Here is an 18,555-nt window from a genome sequence, read left to right as displayed (position 1 = left end):
GTCCGCTTAAATTGGATCATCGTGATCTTGGGACGTGACCTTGGCATACATCCATGCCGTCCATTTGCGGGGTGCGGTAAGGTGTTCAGATTCCTGCAACTCCTGTCGAATACGCTCCTCAGTGGCTGTCCGTTCTTCTTCGCAGACTTCTCTGAGAAGTGCCTCACGAACTGTGACGGCCACGCTGGCACCAGTGTTCGCTCGGGGGCGGTTGAGGCGGCAGGGTGTTTCCTCTTGACTCCGTCTGTCGGCAACGCTACGTCTGCCGAGAGAGAGTCCTGAGCCAAGTCTGCGGATTGTGGGAGGTGCAACACCATGCTCGCTGGGTAGAAATTGTGCTTGGACATTCAAGTTCGGTTGTAAAGCAGGATCAACGCCTACACCAACCGAATGGGAACGAAGCCGATTGGGTGTAATCGGAGTAAGGAGGTTTCCTCCCGATCTTCGGACCCCAGCAGAAAATGACCGATGAGCGTTGGGGGAGCGTAGGCGCCTTGAAGCAACCGTACCACCAGAGGGGCGACGGGAGAATATAGAGCTGGTATCGCCATCATGATAGTCAAAGTCTTCTCCAACATCCCCATGATCAAGCCTATCCCTAATGATTGAGGAAAGCGCAATGTCCTCTTCCCCGGTAAACTCTGTAAATGGATCCATACTTGCGTCATCCCTAAAACTGCCGACCGCCGCTTCATCGTCCAACATTATTGACTCGGTCATATCACCACCATCAGCTTCAGAAGTGAGAGCACGGTGAAGGTCAACTGTGTCGTTGAGGTCGAGTAGTGAAAGGGGATTTTTAGGCAACCAGAGGTACTCGGGGACTGGTTGGGTATAGTATGGGTTGTCATACGTCGCAGTATTGTCGGGGCTATCATCCCAAGGCTCCCTTCCAGTGTGAGGAACAACCAATGGCACATCAGCCCGGAACGTCTCCCATGAGGCCAATCTGGGGATGCGACGTTCTGGGAGAGGCGGAGGAGCAAGGTGGGTGGAGCGAGCCGGGGTCTCGATATGAGAAATTGGACGAGGAGGTAGTGGAGGAGGCTGAGGTTTAAATGGATTTTCTTGTCTGCCTGTCGGTTTTGAACGAAGTCGAGGAAGTGTTGAATACATATCGATGTTGGTTGGAGAGTGCCATTCCGTGACTCGTTGTGTAATTCGACTAAGTTGACCCGTGCTAGCAGTATTGACATCCTGGGCTTCGCAATCCAAATATTTTTCGTCGGCTTTGGGCTGGGTCGTTCGGGAATCCAGTCCGCAGGCAGCTTTCGCTTCCGCTTTATCGGCGGCTTCGAATTTGGCACGAGAAACTCTGGTCAGGCTGGATAGTAGAGTCAATAACCTGTTTAATGATATATCAAGTTCACTTACTATAGTTTAGCCAAAGCGGTCAAAACTAAGGCTGTTCCGATGACCCCAGCTTGAATGGTTTGGCGTAACAGGAGCATTATGGCCATTAAGACAACTGGTTGCAAACGAATTGAGAATCTGTCCATTTAGCGGATGGGGTGATGTACTACATACCTTGAGAAAGCATTAATCCGTCTAGTGAATAACGAAGCTAAAATAAAGTTAGTACATCATAATAGAGATCACTGCGACCACTAACAATCCTGATGACGATGTTCACTGCATTTCCGTCGTAAATCTTTCGATACACGTGAACAAACTTTGCTAGTATTAGCCCACAGCTCGTTCTTCTAAAGTCAATGGACTCACTTGGTGTTTGAAGACAACTGCCAATTTCGGGAGTACGATTAGTATTGAACTTGTAGTTAAGCCATAGCGTACTTGCCTAATGCGACAACGAAGTACAGCAATGAAAACGGCAGGATTAAGGGGTTCAGAATGGAGAACACTATGCCATCCATGGGTCAATATGTTTTACTATGAAGACCGAGTCACTCACATAGTGTAATTATGACAACGAGTAGATGATTCGGGAGCCAGTCTGGAAGATCGAAGATGAGTGAGGGCCAACTCCTGTTGAAAAGAGTTCAACTCACAATAGTAATTAAATGTGCGGGCCCTTGTGCCAAACTCTCGTCGCCTGGGTGTTGTTGCCCCACGTGCCATCGCGGGATAGACAATCAATGGCAGCTAGTTTTGGGGTTAGTATTCGTGGTACCATTCGTCCAAGCAGATATACATACACCAACTAAAAGTTAGGGTCAGTTTTGGTCGAATTGACTCAAGAAAGTGGTTGGGTTACTTACACAATCCAAGCTCAAGACCTGCGTGTATCCCGGTTTGGAAAATCACTATTTTGAAATATCAGCGTGTTATCCTTATGATTTTTAGGTCCCACTACTCACACCACCCCACGAAGAACGGTGCACAGACGGAATATAACCAGCGATCAGGGTAACCACATTCGTTATTTGTTGACCGAATGAGGTGAGGAATGATTGAAGGACCGAAACACCGATACAGAAGAAAATTACAACACTGTTCGAGTAAAAAAGAAGTTAGGGCAGTATTCTTACAAAAGTTTGGAAAGACTTACTTGCAAACTAGGAACTTGTAATACCTAGTCAGGATCCTATCGTGCAAGCGGGAGAACGTGATTATGTTGTGCGCCTTTTTCGCGATGAAAAATAATATTAGTGGGATGAGGATAGCAAGCAAAGCGACCAGCAAAGTAGGCAAGAACGAGGAAATCAATTCCTTCTGTACGTAGTGTCTTCGCAGATATGTAGCCTATCGGAAGCGTTTCAATAATTCTGATTTCAAGCGCATATATGCTTGCACCTACCAGCTCAGGGATGAATCGAGACAGGTTATCGATGGACACAAGACCTAACCGTAATACATGTTAACCTCAAAACCAATAGATCTTTCACCTTCATCCACTGACCAACTAGAAGCGAAACCGGGAAAATCCAGAGCACCGTGAAACCCCTGAAAATCATCGTTGAGGGCTCTGATAAACTTCAGACAAGTAAGATACTCACCAAACACCCATATTCACAACCCAATCCTTCACAAACTCTCCGGTATAGGTACTCTTCATCGCCCGCCCCCAATCTATATCTCGAACGTCAGGTGCAGGTGTAACGACGCATGCCAAGACGTTCTTGGGGTGGGCGGCAAGCTCCTTTACCGCACGTCTCGCGTCCCTTGGATCCTTGAACGTGACGAATGCGGTGCTGGCAGGGGTTGCATCCTCCCGGCAGCCACCCCGAGACTCGTCGATGAGAGCGCTGAGAAGGGCGAGTTTTGTGGTAAAGAAATCAATGGCGGGGACTGTCCGGCCTCGGAAGAGTGCTGAAAGGTTGATTAAAGGTTGGTAGGCATCCAAATCTGATCGAGGTAAAGAGTGAATCGCGTCCCAAATAGTCTCTCCTGGGTTAACTTGGCGGACGTCACTTGGCCCAACAGTGTCTTGCTCCGTGGACAACATGTGCGTACGGAGAACCTGTGCCGAAAACCCAAACCCGGGGGCGTTGACCAAAGTTTTGCCAGTTGATTGAGAGGAAGCCCGTGACCGAGAATTGGCAGCGGTCGTGGATGACTGGGTAAAAACTGACAGCCAACTGCTACCAGAAGAAAACCGCCAACCACGTCCGCTTGAGCGTTTGAACGGGGCCTCGGGAGGCTCAAGAGGATCGTCGATATCGCTTGACTGCCTATTCAACTTTGCTCTTTTTTTCCCTTTATCCTTTGGTCGCTCCAATAGTCCAAACTCGTATACGAATGGCCCGATAGTTTCGACGAGTCGCTTGTTTCTCTCCAGAACTTCATCTCGGTCTTCGAACGTGATCTCTCGAGCCGAAAGGAGGTCGCGGGCTAACCTATCCCGAGGTTCAACGCCTGGACTCTCTGGGTCTCACCCTCCATCAATGGCTTCTGGCTTGGCCTCCTGGAAGGGACAGGCCGAGTAAGGCCTTCGGTTTCTTTATTCCTCGCAAACAAAGGTTTCCCTGCCCTGCGTCCCAAACCAAGGGGGTCCAGACCCTCGTCATCATCGTCCTCGTCGATTCCGTTCTCCGTGAGGTATGGGCTTGTGACATCATTGTCAAACGGACCGATGCTGCCTCGATGGTGTCCGGTGGACCCTGGCTCCCCTTGGCTGCCCTGGTCAAACTCGGCAGCCCCAATCCAAGACCCTCTCCATACGATCCGGTAGACATTTTTCCTTTGGGGCGAATATTGAAGCCCATCTCGGCGGCAGCCGTGCCGGGGCTAACAGGCGGGGTTGCTTGCACAGGAGTTGCTACATCCAGGCGTGACATGTCCGCGATCTTGTGAGTCTGGGGTGTTCGAGGAGGAATAGGAGGTGGTACTCGGTGCGGTACCGGAGGTCGGCCGGACGATGCAGGGATGGCTGGGGGAGGACGACGCGGAGGCTCGGGTCGAGGGGGTGCGCCAATAATGAGCGTGGGCCTGGTTGGGGTAGCAGGAGTGTAATATTCCGTTATACCGCTTTGACGATTCGATTCTTGACCTGGCTCGCCAGAGGATCCCTCCTGTACTGATCGGTTCCTTGTGTGCGTCCCTGGAGGAGTAGCCGGGGCGAGCATTACCCGAGGAACATTTTCCCGAGCTTTAGGACTGGCAAGTGCATAGGGAATCGGGTTGTTGTCATCATAATCGGGCTGGTTGTTGTCGGTCTCCCTATTGGCCACTCCGTCCGTTGAAGCGGGGCGAGATTTAGACTTGGATGGTCGGACGACGATACTGCCAGGGGGTGTGCTCATTGGGGTCCTTCGAGAATTAGGATGCTGCATCTTGTGTTTCACAGCGAGTAAAACTTTGGTGGCAAGCTATACGAGGAAACAATAGTAAATCAGTCAATCGAACCATCCATGCCAACTTCAGTCTATTCAAAATAATTGTTAAATGATACTGCACAAGACACCTGCGACTCGAGACTCGCCAGCGACGACTCGTCACAAGGGTGCCCAGGCAGATCATGATTAAGGTGGAGTGACATCTGACACCATATCACACGTTGATTGCCCCCAACACGTGCATAGCTCCAGGCTGGCCAAAAATGAGGGGCACTCACCTTGATGTGCGCATGTTCTAGACGTCTCAGTACCTCCTCCCTGCGTTCCAACAATGACGCAAGTTCGGTTGTTTTGCGTACCAAGACCACTTTCTCGATCTCGACGAGACGCTTGTTCTCGGAGGCTGAAACTTGGGCTTCGCAAGTTGGGGGAGCCGTCATAGTTGCAGATTTGCCCCACCTCCAAAGTTTGTTGACCGCAAAGGAGCGGATGCCTGGGGACGGTGCTAGAACAGGTGCTAATGGAGAGACCTTGAGGTCTTTAGAGAGATAACGCTAGTAATAATGAGTACAACAAATCAAAAGACAATTGATACAATAATTTTGACATACCTTGAAGTATTCGGCTAACCTCATCTCGTCCCTGAGCCCGCTCGGAATATCGGTAACCATAACTGACCTCAACCTCCATCCCTGATGGGGATTGGGGACACCATTGTTCTGCTTGAGATATATCTCCCGCTCCTTTCTGGCATCCTGAACCATGGCCTCACGAAGCCTGAAAGCGCCTCGGCATATCCACAACAAGGTCCCAATCCATGTCAAGCTCATCCACCAAAGAACAGCAACGTGCACACTCAAGAGCTTCAGATTGCCCCGATAGCTCTCTCGATCTATACCGAATGCATCCGAGTCAATTAGACTGGATAAAGAGGCACGAGTCATAGAACGGGGGGAGACCGAGGGTGGCGCATAAGTGACGTGTAATGGCAGGAGGATAGGCAAAGTGGTGCACCCATGAAGGGCAACAAAGAAGACGCAGCCGACGAGGAACCGAATATATACTGTAGCGTCTGTACCGACCATGCGAAACAGATCGGGTTCTCTTATTAATAGTACTTGTCGTACCCATGAAAGAGGCCGAGGGGGCAAGGGGGGAGCGGGGACCCTAGATAAAACAAGAGTGGTCCAGCTCATGTAATTTTCACTGTTTTCAAGTCCACTTACTTGGCCCAACACCGAGCTTGATACAGGCTACAAAAACATCAGCTATATAGCACAACACATACCAAGAGACTCACTATCCAAATTCCCAGCTGTCAACGCTTCCCAAAACGCCTTGTTCGTTCCTCTGTGACGGAATCTTTCGTCGCTTTCGTCGCATGAGTTCAAAGATTGTGACCGAGAGACCAAGTACCACGCTCGCGATCGCCGCTTGCGACACCAGGCCCGAATATTCACGGCTATACGGCCTCGTCTCGATCGTCGCCATTCCTGGTTCTCGTCGTCGCCGGTCCAGCACTCACCACCCAACCATCGTCCCACTCTCAATAGGAGCTCAGGGTTGCCAGACCCTATATCACATGGTTCGAGAAGTCTGATCCTGCTTCGCTTCATCTTGTTTTTTGGATATTTGTTGATTCGCGGGCGACGTTTGGGGTCAAGTTGGTTTTGCAACCTGGGACGAATTAGTCGAACCATCTCCGATTTAAGTAGCCACTGTCGACATGCTATCGACGCGTCAGACGGCGACAAGCTGATTTGGGCAAGCTCTTCATCAAGTTTTCGAGAAGCGCTTCCAAAGGCAAATTTGAAGAGTTTGCCTAATCCGTTCGCAACTCATCGGCATGAGATACTCTTTACGGTGCAATCGTGCCAGTGTTCCATTTGTGGAGGTTATGGTGTATTTTTACCATAGCTTACAAAAGTCTGATTCTGCCATGCAGTACTTTGACGATCTCGAAGCTTAACAGCCCAATCGGCGTGATCAACCAATTCAATACAGTTGAACTTGTAAATCAGTCAACAAAGCAGATCATTTTATTACGTGACAAGCACAGCAGGTAAACCAACAAGATTTCTAAGCCAAGAAGGTTTCAAGCGCAACTGTGAACTGGCTTGGGTCCTGCAGCGGCGCAAAGTGGGATACTCCAGTCATAATCACCCGCTTAGTGTTCTTGATCCAGCTAGGCAGAAGCGTGAGCTCGGACAGGTTGATGGCCTCCTCGTGTTCTCCCCAGCTAAGAGTCAACTTGGGGCCAAGAGTGATCTTGGACAGATCGGACTGGGTCCATGTAGGCTGGGTGGACTCGAGAATGGTCAAGGCGTTGGCGAGAGCGGTGAGGTTTCCGTTGGGTTGGAAGGCTCTGTACTCCGAAGATGCACGAGTGATAAACTCGTTGTAGATCGCAGTGTCCGTGTATGTGGCGTTGTTGGCTCTGTTTCAAATGCAGTGACGTTAGAAGCAATGTCGTATTAATAAGTAAAGTATATGCGCACTCGACGTTGTGCCATGCCCCGGTAGTGAAACCGCGAGCGACGTAAGGAGCTAGTTCGGGATTTAAGAGTGCGGCGAGAACTGGAAATAATTTGTCAGTTTCGAATCCGACCTTCTATATATTCAGTGTGCATACCAGTATCAGCGCCCTCGGACCATCCGACCCAAGCAGCTTGAGAGATGCCCAAGCTCTTGAGAATACCCGCAGCTGAAATAGTATAACATAAATTAGACACGTGAAGCATACATAAGTAGAAACCATCCTTACCGTCACGAGCATACAAGTCAAACGAGTACGGAGTGCTATCCATCGTGCTCCGGCCCTGTCCACGGGCATCCATCACAATCACATAGTGATCCTTCATAAGAAGTTCGACTACACTACCCCAGTAGTTCGAGCTCCCAAAGCCACCGTGTAGCATTAGAACAGGTAACTTGGAGCTGCTCTTGGTTCCGAACTGGGCATGCCAGATCTGAACTCCGTTAACAGTCGTCTTCGTACCGGCCGGGTTGCCAGGTAGGTTAGGAGTAGGAGGAAGAGTTAACCAGAGAGGAGTGTCCCGAGCAGCAGGGCGAGCATAAGTGCCAAGGGAGAAAGTGGCAACAGCGAGGAGAGTCGTGAGCTTGAACGAAACCATTGTGGAGAAATCGCAGCGTGAGTGGGATAGCTGAACAGACACGAAGAGACTCTTCCTTTTATAAAGTATGCTATCCACAGTCCGGAAACTTTATGGCATTCCATGAGGTTATGAGTCCTCAGCCTGAATACGTAGCCTGGCATCCTATATCCAATTCTTGGATTTGGGATTGTTGCAAAGTTGAAATTTCCTGTACGCGAGCGCATTTCGTTGCTTTGCTCAGGCTGAGACGCAATTAACAAACCATTCGTAGATCACTCAATCCAGGGAAACCTCTTTGTACCGGAAGCTATACTATCCGCCGCTTAGCCAGTCTTTGAATAACTCCCCAGTCGAAAGTATCTCACTTAATGTCTCACTTGAGAAACCTGATGCAATATACGATTGTGATCGAAACTTACGCGCATGCCGGTACCTATCGGGGCGGCGTTACTATTGCCGATCAAAGTCGCCCGACTAGCCTCAGTTTCAGGCACCGCTAATTCTGGACTGTATGCTCACAAGATTTATCGGCGCCAAAGATCCTAAGTACGCATAAGAACCACGTAATCCAGCCGGGTTTCGATTAAAAAATTACTTGTACGTGTGAGAGTCGTGTCGTTAGTTGAGGCACCTCTTTTTTAAGCTATATAATCAGCTCATTCCATTTCTCGTACTACTACTTTATATAGATAGAGCGAGCATCAAGCCAAGAAGTTCTCCAATATTGTCGAAAATTGTTCTGGGTCCTGCACTAACCCAAAGTGGGACACATTTTTTGCAAGTACAAGTTTGCTGTTGGGGATCGCATCATGCATAAATGCGGGCTCGGACAAGTTGATGACTTCTTCGTGATCGCCCCAGCTTAACGTAAGCTTTGGCCCAAGCTTGATTTTCTGGAGGTCAGCCTTGGTCCACATGGGCAGGTTTTCTCCGAGTTTGGTGAGTGCTTCATCAATGGCCGTAAGGTTCCCATCGGGTTGCAAAGCCTCGTATTCGCTGACCACTCGATCAAGCACTGGCTCAAGAATCTTTGCGTCAGCATATGTCTGGTTGAGAGCACTTGTTTCCGGCATCATCAGCAAGGCGCATGAATAGGCTAACTACCAAACACGAACCTCGGGCTGTGGTTGGCCCCAGTTGTAAAGCCTCGAGCAACCATTGGTGCAATTTTAGGGTTCAGTAGTGCTGACAAAACTGATGGTCGATATCGGTTAGAACCTTGATTCAATCGCAAGGGTTGAAATTGACAAACTTGTATTTCCACCGTCAGACCAACCAATCCATGCAGCTTTAGAGATTCCAAGAGTTTTGAGCAGTGCGGCCGCTGACCAATCAGAGGTATTACTGAAGGGTCATATTTGGATTCATCATGAAAGGGACGTACTGTCTTCGGCAAACAGATCGTACGTGAACGTCTTGTTGTCCATCGTACTTCGTCCCTGCCCCCGAGTGTCCATTACGATGACGTAGTGTTTCTTCATTAGCCTTTCGACTTCCTTCCCCCACCACCTCGAGCTTGCAAGTGCGCCATGAAGCATAATAACAGGGAGCTTTGATGGGTTTCTTTCCCAAACTCAGCGTGCCAGATCTGGGCTCCGTTAATTGGCGTCTTTGTGCCGGCTGGGTTTCCAGGCAAAGTAGGCGTCGGAGGGAGCGTCTCCCAGACTGGAGTACTAGCGCGAGGTAGAGAAAGAGAGGAGACTTGAACAGAGATGCATGTAGCAGCAGCCAAGAGGAAGAAAGTCTGAGTAGGACCATGGCAAATGATGGGGGGGGGTATGACTCGAGGTATACACAGGTATATAGATCTATAAACAGGATATGGCCTCGCCTGTGCCGTGGTTGGCCGGGAGGAAGCGTGAGTACAATAGATTATCTGATAGAACGAAGCTGGGTCATTTGAACTACTTTACCGATGCCATCAAGTGTAACATTCCGAGATGCATTGCCATGCCGAGTTTTCAGCTGCAGTGGGTATTTCATGTTCGATTTTTGTTTTAATTTTGCTCGCTTTACTAAGAGTGATTTACTTCTGAGCCTGGAAGACTGGGTGGCCCCGTAGTGAGTTTGTTTTCGGCTTCGTCGAAGGACCAGAGCTATGAAATTAAGCTGTGGGTTATGGTGAATGGGACAAATTGATAGCGTACACCTTGGATTAAAAGTATAAGCCGTTAATTTGGAAGATTGAAATCTCAAGAAGTAAAGTGTGCCTCGTATGCTTTATTGTTTCAATGCCAAATCAGCCTCGGCCCATGAAAATATTAACGCTGTTGGTATCATGAATCGCCATGTTTGTTCTTGATTGTTCGGCAGTTTGACCGGCTGCAGCGAATGTTAATCACGTGTACCTGGCCAAATGCCCGACGACCACGAATTCGAACCACAGGCGCCTGATGGGTTTCTTGACACACTGGAAGGAGAGATAGCTCTCTTTCGCTCGATTGAGCGTGCACGCCCGTGGGTATGCACAAGCACTTCCATATGCTTACCCTTCGTCGTAGTATTCGAAATGAATCCGGTTTTTGGGTGAATGTTGCTGATATCTGGGCCAAACTTGCTACACTCTACCACCTAGACGCGTTGGACGACATGGATGAACAGCAATTTCACCCAGTAACCGGTCGACTCATTGTGTATCCGTCTGTATGGGATGCCGATGAGCTTTATTCTTATCCTGCCTTTAACGAATTTGCACTTCCTTATTCTCAGTTCAATGAGTTGATGCATGTACGCCGAGCTGCTAGCCCTGGTGCAGAGAATGAGAAACCTCGCAAAGACATCTTAACGCTGGTCTGATAAATGATGACCTTAGCGACCTGACGGAAGGCGAAGACGACGCAGAAACCGACGGGGCTACGGAACCTCCGGATGATACTGTCGACGATGATGCGGAGGCAGATACACCAGATGGTGCGTGATAAATATATTGATCTTGTAACTAAAACATCCTCTAGATACCCCGGCGGTCAATCGTAGAGGCGCCCGCAAGAGCAATGCTAGAGCAAAACAGCCGACCAAAGGTGCTAAGAGCAAGAGCAGCGGGAAGAAGAAAAAAGTAAGTCTCTCTTTCGCACCAAGAAACGAAATGGTTAAGATTATTTCAGAAATAGAGGTTTTTATGTATTACTGGTTACCTTGAATTCTATCCTTCCCAAGGCACGCCCTAAGGTGGCATTTCTATCCAAGCCTAAATAACTGACAGAGAAGCCTATGAATGATCGAATCTACTCTCACATGGCCTATCACACCCACTTTCTCTGCAAGCGATTCGGCTACCTACGGAAACCATACGAGGTTTGAGTTGGACAGGGTTGGTAAGGCAGTTTGAGCGGCGCTCGGGTTCAATAACCCGAGCCCCATAATCATTTCCTTGACCTCTTAGCTTAGCTGATGCTATCCCTACAAATCGACAGTCTACCCAGATATGCTCCTATGCTTCTGTCCAGCTTGTGTCATACCAACGTCCGACATACCAGTGGAAACATCCTGTCTCAAAGATACGGTGCTGATACACCTTTTTAGAGGTGTGATCAACACGGTGGGACTCCGCCCTATTGCTACTCGAATTATTGGGTCCCTTGACGTCATGTGTTCGTCACTCTGGAGCCCACGTCGGAATCCTCGCGGATCTGGTGCTTGTCTCGAGGGAGAATGCTTGCTTCGGGACCTGGGTCTGGCTGACTATAAATTCCCTACCCATAGCGAAAAGTACACCAAGTATTCTACACCTCAAACCACTATGGTGCAATTTCCTCCAGTCCCCTGTATAGTTCGACAATCTGAACAAAATCTCCTTACTATGCAAGATGGGCAATCTATCTATAGTACCACCCGCTGGAATTCCAGGAGAACAAGAAGTAAGCCTATCGTGATTGCGTTACCCTTCTGGTTGCTTATCGTATGTTGGCTATTTGTTTGGCTGGTCTGCTTAGTGGATAATCGAGCAACGCTCGGAAGATTCGATCGCGCTGAGAAACTTAAAACACAACAAATACGCCGGAGTTGCGAGAGAGCCTACTGAGAACGCACAAGTTGTACCCGTGACAACCCGTTTGAGTTCAAGGGAGACTACCGAGGATGGCCAGCACCGCTATAAGTAATGTGAACCGAGTCAATCAAAATTTCTTGGCTCATGCATTTTCGATAGACTTTACGTTCAATCCGGTGACCAGCGCCTTTACGCCGATTTTCTTGGCTGAGGATATACCCTCCTCAGGTACGCCAGCCCTTCCTTTGCAATCGATAAATCTTGTAACTTTGATATAGTGTGCTCTAATCCCGCAGCAATTCCCAACGAAACCATGGGAGTTCAGTTACCTAGAGTAGTCCTCTCGAATGGAGGCGATCGGTTTGTGATCTAGGGATCCAGCTCCTCATAAACGGAGACACTATCAGCTGAAATATGTGTGTGACGAATTTGCGTAGATGAATAATAAGGATACATACCATATCGCCGCTCGTTGGGCTAATCCTATAGTGCACGTGAATCTAAGTACATTGATAAAGCGCACTTCAAATGTTTATTCTTCCCGATGCTCACAAAAGATCACTTGATTTCCAGTATTTTATTTGTACTGGAACTGGGGATGAAGGACTACTTGACACCTTCTGCTTGCTTGATGTATGTGCGTGTGCAACTTGAGTGGTTGACGATAAGTTTCGTGATCCGAGTCGTGCCCGATCAGAAGAACAATTCATCTTCGATAGTCTTTCCCTCATAGCCACAACACCAGGGACTTCCATCAACTCCATCCTCGCCGCTTCCAGCCTCTCTTTCCTATCATTGAGTTCGGCTCGCTTTCGCACAATTGACTGAGGCTCCGCCATCCATTTCGAACAGCGATCATGAGCGTCAGAAGCGCTAATTTCAGACCATTTACCAAAGTAGATTGGATAGCCTTTTCAAAACCACGAACGTAGCGATGGTCGATGGCAAGTGGGACTGTATCCGAAAAGCGCTTGTCAACTGCCAAAATGTGGTATCAGCACGAATACCGAACACACTGATTGATAAATAAACCTTGATAGTATGCTCGCGCACTTGCCATGATCTCAAGCGCCGCTTGTGAGAGAAATCGGCGGGCAAAAGCTTGACCAGATCCTGTCGGTTCAAGTTATCGAAGCCAGCTCGCCTTAAGTTCTCAAGTGCGGCTTCTAGAGGATCAGCCACAGTTTCTTCGCGTTCCCAACGCGGAGACGGTTTTGCCCTTAGGGACCGGCCAAGAGCACTTCGGTTATTACGAAATGTTGCATAATGCTTAAGGAACTTTTCCTTATAGTCGAGATAGTAATGAGAGTTGAGTGTAAAGGAAGTGACTCCATCTCGAGGAGGAAGTCCAACTCCTGTACAGTGACCGTTTTACATTCTTCAAGCTTTTCGAGCACGATTTTTCTATATCAAACCACTTTAGTACAATTTGAACAAATTACGGATGGATACCTACTGAACGACTGCTCTTAAACCACCATGAGTATATTGTCCGAAGTGCGCCTCGACCAAAGCAGTTAGGCGCCGGACAAATATACGCTCCGCCCGTCCGAATACATCCTTCACAGGCTGGCGCCATAAATGCAACGTTCGCATGATTAATTCCTCGGTGACCGCAAATGGGAACTCCCCTATATGTAAATGGCAAAAGGTGGTGATGAGTCTGATTTGACATCAGTTTCAGCCCGAAAACACGTACCAGGTAATTCACGCGTCCGTGCACTACCGTTGTATCATAAGTAAGCCGCACTCCAGGCGTCTGCCAAGAAGTAACACTCACCCTTCAGCAAGCTCGACCACATCGTTGAGCCAATAGTAAGTCCCTTTTCCGATTTCGACGGCCACTCTTCGCCGGGGGGAGGAAATTTGGTGTATCAGGGGACCCTGCATTGTCGCTCTTATCAGTAGGCTGAAAGACAGGCGTGATTTTCTTAGATCCTCTTGGAAGGCTTTTGCTGACATAACAAGTGACTGAACTAGTCCTGGGCGCCGGATCGGGGATCACCTTGGACGTGCTGAGTTAAATCACGAGTGAAAGAATTAACTAGCTGCAGAACTTCGGCAAGTGGGTCCAGAGAAGGTGGTGGGGGATCGATTCGAGTTGCGATGCGTTGAGCGCAATAAGTCTATCAACTTCATCGCATATATGCGGTAATCTGTAATTGCGCATGAAAGATTGCCACATAGTTTGAACAAAAAAACAAGCATACCGACTAAGGATCACTTTGCCCAGTGTCTCGCCCAAGTGATTAATCAGATTGGAACATCCTAACTGTTTTCTCCATTCATCCTCAATTGTACTCCAAGGCGCAGTATCCTGGAAATACTTTTCATCCAACTCTCGTGCTTCTGACCATGACATTCCAGCTTCGAGTTGTCGAGCTGATGGTTGTTTAACGCTGAACCACCCATGGCGGAGACGAAGGCTCTGGGTTTCGTTTTTTATCATAGAAATCCACGGTCGTTCCGAACCTCGTTCGATTCGATCCGGTTTCGTGAGCACACCTAATAATAATTACATTATAGTTATATCACCAAAATGTTGACACATTTACCAATAGTGCGTAGTCCTTGTGGGTCATGTTCACGAGCAAGCCTTCCAGCGCCTTGGTTTTCAAAATCGCCTTAAGGCTTATAAGGACTACAATTCAACAAAGGTATATTTAGACTCAAGAGCTTACTTTCACAGGAGATTGTCAACAGAATAAGGCAACTTGGTCGACTGACGTATGAGGTGACTAGGCCCTTGACTAGCTCAATATCACCTATGTTCCGGTCATCTGCAACGTTGGCAATTAAGCCTTTTTTGTATAGTATGTTAGTATATTATCCACAAGCTTTTTCTATAAATGAACTCGCCCGGCAAATCTACGAAGTTTAGATCCGATAGCTCATTCCCTGAGAGTACGACAATAACGCAGTTTTGAGAGAAAGACCGAGAGGAAGGATACAATGCATCACTTTCAGCATTAAGAAATTCCGAGGGTTCAATAGTTGGGTTCAAGATCGCTAGTTGTGCGCGACGGATTCGCTCTTGAACGTCCGAACGATCGGTCATCTGGGAGCCTTTATATGAGAGAGGTAGAGTTCAATAAAAATTGTTTATGATTATTTTAATTTAGGTACCGAATTGAGTTTCTTTGGTCCTGCCCGTATAGCCACTTTTACCACTTTCGAAACGGAGGTAAACAGTAGCTTCCCATGCTTGCTCGGAACGTTTTAGTCGGCATTCAATAGGGCACCTGAGGAAAGCATGATGATCAAACTCCCTATGGCCGGCTAGTCGATCAGACGCACCTTGTACAAGTTCCGCTAGCCCTTGGTAAGGCAACCTAATTGCATTTCATACAGTAAGCATGCGAGATCTGATATACGATAGAGATTATCTGCATACCCCGGAGATGGATTCGATTAATGATGATTTCCCGACGCTCTGTGAACCAATGCAGGCAATTTGAGGTAGCTCCAGCTCACTGCCTAAGCTATGTGACCACACAAACCATGAGTGTTGGATTGATGTATTCTAAACCAACTGGCTGGTCACTTACCCAATTGCTTGCAGTCGAATGATCAAGTCCAAAAGTTCGCGTCGTTGACGTGCATAATCGTTAGAATTGATGTCTTGGTCCATCTGCGTGGAGTGAGTTGCGGTCGTCGGATCTGCTTCGACGTCGACGAAGTCGAAAAGTGAGTTGTTATCATCCCCCAGATCACTTAGATTGACAGAGTGAGCCGATGGTGATACCTCTTCCAAGGCCATTTCCGAGTATATGGGGCGGTCGTGGTAGAAGAGAGGTAGGATCCACCTATGGGGCCGAGGGTCATGTTTTATAGGATAACAAGTGGCAACGTGTTGATGGAAGATATAGCCACATCTCTATATAGACAAAGGTTTGCAATGACTCAGTTCGGCAAGTGTTACCGAATCGAGGTCCAGGCTTACGTATAATGTTGCCACTCCATGGCTAAGCTCATGCCTTTATGACTTTGGTCTACCACCAATGAATCTGGCAGAAGTAACGATTGTTAATTACGGTCCTAATTATGCAGTGGATATCGCCGCAGCTTGCGGAGGCGATCTACTTTTACCAGGTCGGTAGTTTAAGCATTTAGAGCTCCATACTCCAAGTAATTAGCCACAGGACCCCCATTTATCGTGGGGGAGGCATCATTGGCTTCCGGACATGGAGTGACCAATCAGATTGCAGCATTGTTACAAAAACGTACCGTTCTGAAATCTGATTGGTCACTTCATGTCCGGAAGCCAATGATGCCTCCTCCACAATAAATGGGGGTCCTTTAGCCACTCCATCATGTGATCACGAGCGGTTTGCCTAGTTTCCTGTTCTCCGTAATAGAAGTGTATTAAAAAAAAACTCCATCATGTGACCTCGCTCTAGGAGGCCCCTAAAACCTTGGGAGCGCTCCGGGACTCGCTATCGTCGATTGCTCCCAAGTACTCGCCGAGCTATCCGGGTCCGTCACATCCTAACGAGGTTCCCACAACCGAATACTCCAGAGCGCCCCAGGGTCTTTGGGGGCCGGCGGAGTGGGCGCATACCCGCGGGAAACCAGCTGCCAGAGCTCTTATATGGCATCAAAAATCATACGTGAGTTGATGGCATTGTATCATTACGCTTTGGTTATTAACGAACCTAGGGCCTTTTCTCCAAATAAATCCTTTTATCTTGTGGGATACATCCCTTTGAGCTCGAGGGTTAATCCGCCTAACAATAAACTCGTCCCTGTCGGACACAAAATGCCTGCCCTTCAAATGCGTTGGCTCATCCCATCTTCCCAAGCCACATGATGGCGTCATGATATCAGTAACTAGATTCAACTCACGACCGTGGCAATGCCGTGCCACACTATCACTTCGACTGGACCCGCTCGCAATATAACATACGGGGGGGGACTATCCCTTCCCCTTTATGACTGTAGTGAGTGATACATAATCACAGATGATAACTATTGTACAGCATTCCGCGATACGTCGAATAGCCCTCATGATCACAAAAAAGTGATGAGTTTGAGTCGTCTATCGTTGTTTATTTTGTTGTATGACGCTAAAACCAAAGGTCAGACTAGCCATCTATTACGCACCGAGATAAGAGTATGATGAATCCATCATCACTTGTAGATCTCGACTACGGACAAAAAAAACCCTGGTGTTATGTAAAATCATTCATCTCGGCTGGTAGTTTAAGTTCAATCTACCTATAATCGCCACAATGATACGCACTATGCCTAGAGAGTTATCAGCCACAACAATCATCTAGTTACTGCACTGGATGTTAGCAGAGCGCATGTGTGCTGTCGTGTTCAATTTATTTCCGGAAGATACGTGCCCAGGCCTTGGGGAATCGATTATTTGGGAGCGTGCCGAACCGAAGATAACCACAATTTCAATCGCCGCGATTATCTCCGAGTAATCTATAACATCAACTAGGACCATGTAACTGAAGCCCACGCTAGTATTTTTTTTTGGCACTCCAAGGTTCGAGCACTCATAATCCTTGCTACTACCCTCCCAAACTGCTGTATTTGCTATGGCGAGCGCGAAGTTGCTCACATTCACAGCTTTCTTTGCGCTCCTGGTGCCAATGGCCATGGGTTTGCCAGCTCATCAATTGCAGCCCGGCTATAACTCACTTGAATCACGCCAATCCCCGCCTGTGGTTAGCTGAGTGCTACTATGCATATTCAGACGATTAACACATCTATACTATAGTGCTGGTGCAGCCTATTCCAGATCATCACCAATAACTGCCCGTGCAAGACCCAGGTGGGTATATATAAATATAGCACTCCACTTCCCGTTATCTTCGCTAACCATCCAGAGACCAGACTGAAGCTAGTCCATGATGAGACAATAGGATTAAATACAGATGAGAGCCATGTATATCGAATTTATCAAGGGGAATAGGGTAACCTAATAATCACCACCACAAATTATTTGTAATTCCAATCCATGGTGGCTTGTCTGAATCGAATCTTTGATAACTTATAAGGGGTGCACAAAGTATCTCAAGAAAAAGTATTAGCAAAGTTGTTGGTCTTAAAAATGTGACATATACTTAGGGTCAAATATTGGGAATATGTGTGTGAAGGAGATGTAGTGTTTTGAGTTTATCCTATACCTAGAGGGTTTTGTCGGTTTTGGTAGGATATTCATGATTCTGCGCTTTATATCACTGTATCAGTTAAAGATATGGAAACCCCCTAAGAAATAGCCCTGTAGAATTGGTTAGAAACCTACCGAAAGTCTGCATGTATCTTTCGGATTTCAGCGACTGGCCCAACAATCAGTCTGAATCGTACTAAAAACAGTCTATGTAATTGTCCAAGCCGAAAATTTCCGGATGTCCACATGGACCGTTTTTAGCATGTTTTGTCAGAAGGACTGTTTCCTGCGTAAATCCGGTATAATTCCATTGTACGGTGATTTATTCAAGCAAGTTACATCCAGTTGCTTGATCGGATCCACTCAAAGGGCTTTGTAAGGGTTACGCTATCACTGTAGGTCTAGCTCTGGTGTATGCGTTACCCTTACGATACACCGTTACCTCTCCCTATGTTACACTTGTACCCGGTGCTCTGTTCAGGCTGATTACTAACTATATACGTTCATTTGGTTTCTTCTGTTTACGCATGTATCGACCCGGGCACCTTATAAGGTCCCGGGTCCTCTACCCACTCTCCTCCTGTCTTTACT

The 18,555-nt window shown here is 47.8% G+C and overlaps 5 protein-coding genes across 5 annotated transcripts; 1 reads left to right on the top strand and 4 right to left on the bottom strand.

Annotated features, from left to right (window-relative positions):
* Nucleotides 1–6: 6 nt before the first annotated feature.
* On the bottom strand, nt 7–6,227 carry RhiXN_08950 (tranport-associated late exocytosis protein; the record flags this gene model as incomplete). The annotated part of the gene is made up of 20 exons (XM_043328766.1): nt 7–1,324; nt 1,375–1,468; nt 1,528–1,564; nt 1,613–1,672; nt 1,723–1,861; nt 1,913–1,986; nt 2,045–2,103; nt 2,153–2,161; nt 2,220–2,264; nt 2,321–2,451; nt 2,510–2,703; nt 2,759–2,802; nt 2,861–2,904; nt 2,958–3,792; nt 3,837–4,075; nt 4,123–4,769; nt 5,015–5,290; nt 5,348–5,903; nt 5,963–5,989; nt 6,037–6,227. The coding sequence occupies 20 exons, from the start codon at nt 6,225–6,227 to the stop codon at nt 7–9; spliced, it is 5,019 nt and encodes a 1,672-aa protein (XP_043180212.1).
* A 588-nt stretch (nt 6,228–6,815) lies between these two features.
* Nucleotides 6,816–7,870, bottom strand: RhiXN_08949 (alpha/beta hydrolase family protein; the record flags this gene model as incomplete). The annotated part of the gene is made up of 4 exons (XM_043328765.1): nt 6,816–7,173; nt 7,235–7,313; nt 7,369–7,440; nt 7,501–7,870. 4 exons carry the CDS (start codon nt 7,868–7,870, stop codon nt 6,816–6,818), a joined length of 879 nt encoding a protein of 292 aa, XP_043180211.1.
* A 683-nt stretch (nt 7,871–8,553) lies between these two features.
* RhiXN_08948 (alpha/beta hydrolase family protein) lies at nt 8,554–9,390 on the bottom strand (the record flags this gene model as incomplete). The annotated part of the gene is made up of 4 exons (XM_043328764.1): nt 8,554–8,911; nt 8,968–9,046; nt 9,105–9,176; nt 9,237–9,390. 4 exons carry the CDS (start codon nt 9,388–9,390, stop codon nt 8,554–8,556), a joined length of 663 nt encoding a protein of 220 aa, XP_043180210.1.
* Nucleotides 9,391–10,208: 818 nt separating this feature from the next.
* On the top strand, nt 10,209–10,962 carry RhiXN_08947 (CT20 domain-containing protein; the record flags this gene model as incomplete). The annotated part of the gene is made up of 5 exons (XM_043328763.1): nt 10,209–10,309; nt 10,354–10,569; nt 10,665–10,762; nt 10,807–10,907; nt 10,957–10,962. The coding sequence occupies 5 exons, from the start codon at nt 10,209–10,211 to the stop codon at nt 10,960–10,962; spliced, it is 522 nt and encodes a 173-aa protein (XP_043180209.1).
* A 1,426-nt stretch (nt 10,963–12,388) lies between these two features.
* On the bottom strand, nt 12,389–15,600 carry RhiXN_08946 (myxovirus resistance protein; the record flags this gene model as incomplete). The annotated part of the gene is made up of 12 exons (XM_043328762.1): nt 12,389–12,664; nt 12,733–12,818; nt 12,857–13,168; nt 13,216–13,244; nt 13,297–13,471; nt 13,540–13,562; nt 13,621–13,724; nt 14,713–14,906; nt 14,967–15,082; nt 15,138–15,172; nt 15,235–15,322; nt 15,389–15,600. 12 exons carry the CDS (start codon nt 15,598–15,600, stop codon nt 12,389–12,391), a joined length of 1,650 nt encoding a protein of 549 aa, XP_043180208.1.
* Nucleotides 15,601–18,555: the final 2,955 nt, after the last annotated feature.

This window comes from Rhizoctonia solani, chromosome 5, assembly GCF_016906535.1.
Source record: "Rhizoctonia solani chromosome 5, complete sequence".
Lineage (NCBI taxonomy): Eukaryota > Fungi > Basidiomycota > Agaricomycetes > Cantharellales > Ceratobasidiaceae > Rhizoctonia > Rhizoctonia solani.
This window is presented reverse-complemented; position numbering and strand designations above follow the sequence as displayed.